This window comes from Schistocerca serialis, chromosome 5, assembly GCF_023864345.2.
Source record: "Schistocerca serialis cubense isolate TAMUIC-IGC-003099 chromosome 5, iqSchSeri2.2, whole genome shotgun sequence".
Taxonomy (NCBI): domain Eukaryota; kingdom Metazoa; phylum Arthropoda; class Insecta; order Orthoptera; family Acrididae; genus Schistocerca; species Schistocerca serialis.
Window position 1 is genome coordinate 558,030,424 of NC_064642.1, and position 9,760 is coordinate 558,040,183.

At 36.0% G+C, this 9,760-nt stretch overlaps 1 protein-coding gene across 3 annotated transcripts in view; it reads right to left on the reverse strand.

Annotated features, from left to right (window-relative positions):
* Positions 1-9,398, reverse strand: part of LOC126481021 (uncharacterized) — a 30,583-nt gene extending 21,185 nt beyond the window's left edge. For 2 of the 3 annotated variants that reach the window (XM_050104482.1, XM_050104480.1), the window contains exons 1-2: positions 9,261-9,398; positions 8,969-9,111 (exon numbers count right to left, since the gene is read on the reverse strand). In XM_050104482.1, coding sequence (XP_049960439.1) covers positions 8,969-9,111; positions 9,261-9,262 — 145 coding nt within the window. In that variant the 5' untranslated portion in view covers positions 9,263-9,398. The remainder of the gene's footprint in view (positions 1-8,968; positions 9,112-9,260) is intronic. The other variant, XM_050104481.1, reaches the window with a different exon arrangement.
* Between the last annotated feature and the right edge of the window lie 362 nt (positions 9,399-9,760).

Below are 9,760 nucleotides of genomic sequence, written 5' to 3' on the forward strand. Positions count from 1 at the left end.
GTGAAAAAAAAGAGAGAAGAAGGACTCTCTGCCGCACAACACCTTCACTCAATAACGTTTGGGCTATATACAGTACCCAATTAATAGGGAACGTCTGCTGCTGAAAGGTTTTGCACTGAAATAACTCTAATTACTTCTCACACTTCACAGTTCACATTTTTTTTTACTACAGTGCTTATGTTTTAAGCATTATAACAAGTGAATACATGGAAAAAAATTACCACACAATTATATATTTGTTTCATTCTAGTTAACAGTTGCAGTCATCACATTAACTGACATTACGTACCTTTTGTAACAGGAGACAAGACGATAAAAGGCCAAAATTTAAAGACGATATATTGCCTGCCATTTATCTAAACTGTATGTAGTCGTAGGGGTTCCGCTTTGCCAAAAAGTGGCTCATGGTGTTAAACCAAAGAGAAGCCATAACTCATCAGACAATATTACGACTAGAGATTTTTTGTTGCTGACAGAAGTGTTTTTTCGGGAGGCCTCACGTATACTACAGTCTGTAGTACCCTTATTAAAATCTTTTGACCTATGTGTGCTTAAAATCATTACAATATTTTAAATGTCCTCTTCCTCTCCCCACAGATTCCATTGACATTTGGTGATTTCTGAAACATACTATAAGTGATGAAGTAAGTCCAGTGGCAATTGACAAGTCACTGCAGCAAAAGAGTGTGGCTGGCTGAGCTGGACACTACACAACAAAACTCAAATTTTGTCCTAAAACTGCCCATGTTCATCTCTTAAGTAAAATAAGAGGAAAGTCCTCATTTAAAGCTATATTTTATCTCTTACCAAACTATATAATGAATTCTGTTCAATGTTGTGTATACTTAAAAGGAGGGGGGAGGGGGCAGGATGGAGATTAGAGATGGTGTAGTGATTCGAGAATTTCTGTGCAAATTCTAGAACCACTCAGCTTTCTACCATCTCGAACACACAATATTCTAGATACGAGTGTGGGATGGGAAAATTCTACCTACCACATGTCACATGTTTGTGTGTGCAGCTTTAAAATCAGCCACAGGAAGGAAGTAGACGCGGCGGTCGTACGGCATCAACAAGTACCTGTCAGGCAATCCACAGAGGTTTTAATGTGTATGTAACAAAGAACCATGGAGTTTTTATGCCGCTTTGTGCTTATTGTGTCATTGACTACTGTTATTCAAAACAAAAACAGTTGAAAAGTACTCTTGTAGAATCTTGACTCAGCCTTGGTAGAGCCAAGACGTATTTTCTGATTCATTTTAAGAAAGTCATGGTAGTCAAGCCAACTTTCCTTTAACTGTATCTCATTTTGCTTCTAATGTTCAACGGTAGGAGATACTTATACAAAGTTGCATATGTATGTAGAAAGTGTGAATTATGTTCCGCATGAAAGTCAAAATAACTGACAAGAAGGAAAGCTTGTATGTCTACTCATTTTATACGTAGAAAGAGGCTTAAAAGTTGCTGCGCCTAGCGCTATTCAACGGAGAAGAAGACGAGAGATTTTCCAGCAGTCAACTATCCTGTAAAGAAGAGGGGCTGCAAAATTCCAAGTAAGTCACCTCGTAAAGAAGTGGAAGGTGATTTGAGGAAATAAATCAGTATAACCCACACCTACACTTTAAGTCGCGGAACATTAGAGTGAAGCAGCAGTGGCTCTCACCAGAATTTGAAGCAATGCATAAATGGCGAAGAGGCTCTACATGGAGAAGACTATGTTGTACAGTTTGGGAAATAAATGCATTTTATGTAAAATGTTATGCATGACAATGAATTGAAACCTACTTAAGGGGCTCCGGAATGCCCTATACGAGATTATTTATTGGAATATGGGCTACAACTTTACACAGGGATTTTACAAAATTTTAGTTCAGTTATTAAAGATGATTTTTTTTCAATTGTAATGAAAATTCACAACATTTTTTTGCAATTTTTTATTTATATATTCAAAAATATACAGTTTTTTGGAAAAAGGCTGTGTTAAATTATGCAGAAGGTACTGTGTAACATTTACTGAAAGTTTGAAACAAATATGTTTGGAAGATCCTTACAAAACATGTAATTAGTATGAGAAAATAAAAGTTTTGGGAATCGAGCGACAAAGATTGGATTAACTTTTTAGTGCATTCCAGGTCCATAGGATGGAGTATCTTCATCCTCTGCAAACTCCTCCTCCAGCTACCTCTTGTTCCTCCTCCTGTTTACTCTTGCTTGTATTTCTAGACTCTTTACAGCCCTGTCTGCAGCCCGAAGGCGTTCCTTGTCTAAAGCAAGCATCGCTCGTTGTTGTGTTCGTAGATTTTGCTACCATTTTCTTCAGTTGCAGTTACTGCAACACTGTTCCAAAAGGTGGTCATGTATGAACACTTATCACATTTCAGTTGTATTTCACTAGCAAGTCCTACGTGCTTTATTATGGAGAGTTCCAGACCAACTTCACTACAATGAGTACATCTTACACAGTTTGAAAAAATTCCTTTGAGAACCGACATATCAAATATTTCATTCACATCCGATTCGCCCATAGAAGATTCATAGTTTTCACTCATTGAACCAAGCTTCTTCTGTGAAGTATTTTCTTTCCCACTTTGACTGCTATGGGCAGGTGTGCTTGAGAGGTTAGGTTCACTCACTTGGTTATCGTCTTTATTGTTTACAGTAATAACACATACATTTGGCTTTCCAACATTTCTCCTTTTCTTAAAAGCCTTCAGAGGATTTCTAATAACTTTACTTTTACTCATTATTATACTTCAACAAAACAGAGACTCAAGAAACAGAATTAATTACGAATATTTTTGAGATAACGACAGAGTAAATAAACATGAAACAATCGACAGTCACACCAGCGATATATATTGAACCATCACAGGTTAGCCACAACACATACTTTATCTCACATCACTAAAAAGTACCTGATGAACACGGACGTTAATAACAACACCATTTGACAGCAGTTTAACAGTGCCACAGTGGGTCACGCCCATGTAGAACACATTTCAAAAAAAATTTAAAAATAGTTGTAGTCTTCGGAATTGAATAAATTATATATCTATTAAAAGGTAATAGTCTGCAGATACAGAAAACGCAAAAAAGTAAAAATTGAACTTTTCATGATTTTGAGCCTTTCCGGAGCCCCTTAAAGAATGCATTCTGTCTCAAATCTTGCAAATCTAAATCAAATATGAATTTTGGTCAAAGCCAAGACAAGTTTTAAAGCTTTGTTTGGCAGACAATACCAACATTTAAAAAAACCACTTCCGAGTAGCAATCCCTCATATTGATATCAAGTGACATTGTTTCCTGAAGATTTATAAAACTTCAATCAAAGTGAGACAGTGAGTGATGTATTCTGCAAAAGAATGCAGGATGAAGTACACTTTGTATGCTTCAGGAGTTGGGTTTTGATGGAAAACAGTAGTTCACATGGTTTTAACACAGTGATTGTGAATCAAGTTGTTTGTGGCCTAATCATATGACAATAAAGAAATATTTTGACATAGGCCTAAATTGATTACAATACACACCGACATGTGTACATAATTTTGTATGGGTCATACACAGGCTACATAAAACTAAAGCAGACTGTCAAATCCCTATGTCTTGCTCTTCAAATGCTGCAGAGCTGTGGCGAACTGTACTCTGAGTTTTGTAGCCAAGGAGGAACTTCACTAACAATAATATGTGAAATAAATTAGAAAAATACGCAAGCATTTCTGGACCACATAGCTATCCGAGAGCATTATTCCGCAAAGTAGAATAATAAGCCTTCACAAGGTAAAAGCCACTGCCAGTGCAGAAAGCTATAGCATCTCCAGAAGGGTGTTTATTACCAATGGTAGAGAGAGGCATCAAAAAATGGTTTAAGATTATTACCACATCCAAGTATTGCATCACAAGCTGTATTTCATATTTATTCATCATGTGCATGATACAGCTTCTGATAATCGTACAATAATAAGATTTTGCATTAAAAATTACATATTACATTTAGATTTTACATTAAAAATAATGATTTATATTTTGAATACCAGTATAGTTTCCTTCTACCTCATAAACATAACTGTTAATAGGTTCAGTAGACAACTCTCAAAATAACTATGTTGTTGATTTCTATCAGAGGTAGTTTGTTGTACAACTTCATGCCAGTCTATTTACTACTATATTGGTACTTACATAATCTAGTTTATTCTAAATCTATATTACTCCTGTTTCTTGTTCCACAAAAGTGGGTGGCACTTCTGTCTGTTAAAAGTGCCTGGCTGCTTTTCACTGAGGCATGGCAAGCTTTAATACATAGGGAAGGTGCAGTTAGTATTTTTGGTTCTGGTTGGAATGAATTTCAGTCTGTAATGCTTGTTATTTTTATCACTGCTCTTTTGCTTTTGCGACATAAACGTTTTCCCACCATAATAGTTGTCCCATATGATATTTATGTTTGTGAAGTGTGATTGTAAGAAAGCACAATATTCAGACAGAAGCTGTTCTTCACTAACAAAGGCTTTTAATTTGCACAATAAGAAAATCATTTGTGATTGTTTATGCGTAATTGCTCTGGGTGTGCATTCCATTTCAGTTATGGGTCCAAATTGACTCCTAGTAGTCTGAGAGATTCACACTCATTTACTTTTTTAGTCAGTTTATACAAAAAATTAGTATTTATAGAGACAGTTTAGGTGAAAAAAGTATTTAGATTCAGTTTTGCTTTTATTTTTATGTCACCATAGTGCAGACTTGTCACTGTTTCCCTTTTCACTTTTCATATATTGGGTTTAGTTATTACTAGGGTTGTACCATCAGTATACATTACCACCATAGTAACTGGTACAGAATTCGATCTACAATTATTTACTGTGACAACTCATTTCCTGTCTAAAATACCATTTGATTAATGACAGTTTGTCCTCCTTGACGTCATGTTTTTCAAATTTAGGTATTAGGCTACCATGTGATAGTGTGTCAAATTCTTTACTCAGACCAAGGAGCACAACATGGGCAAATGAACAGCTTTTGAAACATCTGAGAAAATCCGTAACTACAGACTTCACAGCTTCAATAACTGATAGTCTTTCAGCCATTGAACAAAGAGATTAGATTATTATTCTCAAAGTACTTGGTTGCTCTTTCACACAGTGTTCTGTGACTATACATATTATGACAATAATAAACTGGGACAAAAACTGTGGATTTCATGTCATCAGGGACTTTTCTAACTTCAAACATGCAGTTTGTAAGTTACGTCAGGAGCCACCATAAGTTAATATCATTATGTTTTTGAATAAGTCTGACAAACCTAAAAGATATCCTCACTATGTCAGTTATCAAGTTTGCATAAAATTCAGTATACAATGTGGTAACTAACAACAGTCCACTTGAAATAACTTACAAGTTATTTTTATCTATTTCCAGTGTAGCAGGTTTTCCATGACCTGTGCAGTTCATCAAGAAGTTGTGTAATACCTCAGGTGAGATTGATGTCACTTGTGTGGTTCTTTGTCTCCTTGCTATGCTGTCCACTACCTTCATTTGTCTTTAGAACACTCATCAGTAACAGGGAACAAAAGGCGTCACCAGTTGCGCTGGAGAATGTGGGATGGACACTTCAACATTCCAACTGACTGTATTTTTAATATGATATGCTGATTCATGAACACTGTTCCAATTTCCTAACATATCTGTACAGCACCCAGAGCAGGTTAATGCAGCTTTGACAGCTTATCAGTTTGAATTCCTAGTCACCAAGTTTAAAATAATGCATTTTAAAGAAATATTCATATTCAACTATTTTTGTGGAGATTCTTATATTTTATGTGATTCACTGTGATACTGTGTCAGCTAATTCATTTACTTAAAATAATGTTTCAATTTCTACAATTACTAGTTTTTAGCAGTCAATATGTCAACTGTTGAAGTAAGATTGGACCTTGTTTATGTAACCGGTAATTAGACTGCCATATTACTTTCTCATAAAACTACAAAAAACCAAATTTCTTGGTAATGCTTACTTGCAAGAGGCAAATTTCAGCACTGCCAATGACATTTTGGAGGGGGGGGATTGAGACTGTCGTGTGGATGGGGGGAGATGTTTTCGCCTCGTGAAGGTATGGACTCGGTATCCATCCCATCTCTTTGTAGGTCTATAGCTTTCTCAAGTGAAATTTTGTTTTGATACAGCTAAAATAACTTTTTCAGACCCAAGCTTCTTATTGCCTCTGAATGATTTCTAGTACCCTTTTTAAAGATCAATATACTGCAAGATCTGGCAGATGGATAATTTTCATTAATGAACAACTGCACAGGGGAATCTGAAATCAATGAACTACATATACTGGTGCTACAATACATTTGGTTTAGATTTAATAATAAAATCAGATCAGTCAACGGAAGCATGCAATTCCACCAGTCTGCTTTAACCTGTGACGTAATAATGGTGTGGTGTGCGACATAACTAAGGCCCGGAGTTTATGAGTTGGTTGCGTTTGTAGATGTTATATTGTTGTATCTACCTTGTGGCAGTGGATGTGGACGTACTGAGTTTAACATGTGGTATTGGGTTTATTTGAGTTTTGGCTGTCATCGCGCTAACTTTGTTTTGAGTTTAGATACTTTTTGCGCTAGCTTGGGTTGTGGAAGTGTTTTCAGTGAGTTACTAAGGTTTTTTGTTTATGTGTTAAGTATTTTTGTTAGGTTTGATTAGTTTGGTGTTTGTTGTGCGGAAAGAAGTCTAATTAGGCTACTTTTACTGATTTTTTGTTAGGTATGGTTAGAACAGTGAATTTCCCAAGTGTATCATTACAATCTGAGATGGGTGACGATATGATGTCTGGCACAGTCTTATTGGTGAATATGTTGTCACATTTGTGGCAACAACATGCAGTTGACGAGAGTTCCAATGACCCGGACCAAGGACATGAATATGTGGCGTTGTCAGTGTGTGTGTGTGTAACCTAGGTTGTATTGCCTTGCCGGATGCATTTGTTGGCAAGTAACTTTTGTTTTAATTTTATTTTCTACCAATTGTGATGTTTTGGGTGTTTTTTATTTATGGTAGGTTGGTATTGTTTTAACCGATGTAATGATTATGGGATATTTCGGTTTTTGAGATGTTGGTTCCACTTTTCCGAGATGTAGATGCTGATTTTTTTGGTGTCGATAGCTATGGTTGAGCTATATAGCTCAGGGGAAATGTCTGGTTCCTGTGGTTTAATTAGTGTAGTGGAATGTTGTAATTTAAATTTTTGTATGTTATTTGTTTTTTTCTTGTTGTATGTTTAGCTTGTTCATGCCCAATTTTCCATGGATATCCTGTTTAGTTTCATCTTTTTTTTGGTGTAGATGTTATTGTGACAGTTTTATTTTTGTACATGTGTGTGTGTGTGTGTGTGTGTGTGTGTGTGTGTGTGTGTGTGTGTACTATAACTGTCGTCATTTGGTGCATGTTGAAGTAGCCATTTCTGCCGTACTGATGATGCTATGGGTCAAAGGCAGGCGGAATCTGAAGCTTCTGCAATCCTAGCATAAAGACAATTGTTTATTGGCACGTGCTTAGTTGGGCAGTTAGCAATATTAGGACTATGTAAACCATTTAAAGAAAATATCAATAATGAGGTCCTCAAACTCCACAGATTTATGTCTTACCAGCCTACACTCTCTGTAACTAACAGGGGTATTATTAACATTCATTTTACTTGTTAATACTTACCTGCATGAGACAAAATTTCAGTACTGCCAATGACATTTTGGGATGGAGGGGAATGTCAGGGAGAGAGGGAGGAGGTAGTTTTCGCCTCCCGAAACCGAAACTTAAATAAAATCAAAATTGAAACCATGTAATACTCCGTACGTGGTTGTATTTTATCATGATGGAATGTAATGCTTATCTGATAACAGAGTACCAAGTGTTTTGAGAGATTTAGACATTGCTTTTGCTTCAGATTTTTGTGTCCAATATAAAGACAATATTGTATCACTTGTTAGGGCAGTAATGCAGTTGTCCACAACAACTTGTTGCACTCTGGCACACACAAACTTTAGGCTTAACTACTACTCAATTTTTTTACCACAGTCCGATCTTCTGCTTTCACATTTGCTGGCTTTGCCAACTACGTACCTAACTGTGACATTCCAACCTAATTAAACTTTGAGCCGCACTACAGATCAGTCTGTCGCCACAACCGGGATTTCAGGGGTGTGAGCTCCAATACGTGACTTTAGCTTTAAATTCTGATATAAGAACAATCTCTTGAGCGATACTCTTATTATGGAGTTTATTGCAAAATATACAAAATAACAGAAGGATAACCTCACCAAATTACACAAGTCTGCATAATAATAATAATTTGTTTCTTTTTCCCTTTATTGTACACAGAGCTCCCCATACTGCATTCATCCTAATCAAGGCTACTCTTTCAAAGACAACATACTGATTTAAAAATTCGTTAGAGTCAATAAAAACTCTTAACATGCATACTGCTGGATTAAAGTAGTTCTACATGTGTGGATTTATAAAATTTGAACAATAGTTCAGAATAAAAAAATTTCCTGCTTTTAATCATCCAACAATCATTAAAATGTCATTACATGGCGTCTTTTTCATGACATATTCTATAAAATAGGTCAGCTACTTTTCCTGAATAGAAGAACACAGCCTCTGAGAAAAACTTCATTGTTTAACAAATTGCATGAGTAAATTATAGAATTGGCAAGTTTTACATTGTGTCTACCTACTCATTCGGCACCATATTTTACTCAAGATATAAATTTCTGTCATTTAGTTTACTACAAGTAGAATCGCTGAAGTGTGAAACATTTCTATTGTTACCAGGAGTTTAAACCATTTACAGCGGACACTATGTGTTCACCGTGCATATTTCCGCTACAACGTACAACGAGTATTAATAAACAATTTTGTCGCATCTTTACGCTACAACGTATAACGAGTCTTAATGGACAATTTTTCAGTACTTACGCAAGACGCTAAATGGGCTGTATTTCTTCCCATTTTTGTCATGGTCCTTCTTCAGTTTCAACCAAAAGTTGACATTACACACAATGCTATTCAGACATATGTTATAAAGGTTCTGAACTCTGTACGTGGGCATTTTGATACTCCTGCAAGAGTTGAAACAACTTTTAATGAACATATATGATTAATAAATGGTACTATTTTCAAAAACATGAATTGAGCCTCCCACTCTACACAGATCACGCTAACAAACGCCGACAAATACTTTTCCAGGACAATATATACATTTACGTACATTTACTTATATTACCAGAACTGATACTCTCCTCGTGGGCAGGTAAAGCACTCTCAAACTTAAATAAACTCCATTTTAATAACACTACACTGCTTTACGTCGTATTTGAATATCGATTTGTTTACAACCTACATCTTCACCCACACGCCAAAGACCCACTGCTAACAGTCGACTCCACATACTACTGCCACAGCTAATGCGACAAGTAAAATCGTATTGTCGTGATCTTACTGAACAGTCGCACTTCGAAGAGCGAGCAAGTTCACTTATAATTCTTTCCAATGGCAATAGGCACCAATAACTCGGCGCAAAACAGATTCACATAGTAGAATATTTCTACTGTTTCGCTATTATAGATATATTTTACTAATTCCATACGCCATAAATGTTAATTTAAATACTTGCATGCAATACGATTCTCATAACTGATGACAACGTAATCGGAACTGCTGTTTAGGGCACAAACAAAACGCCATAGAGAGCTTTCAGGGACGCATAAT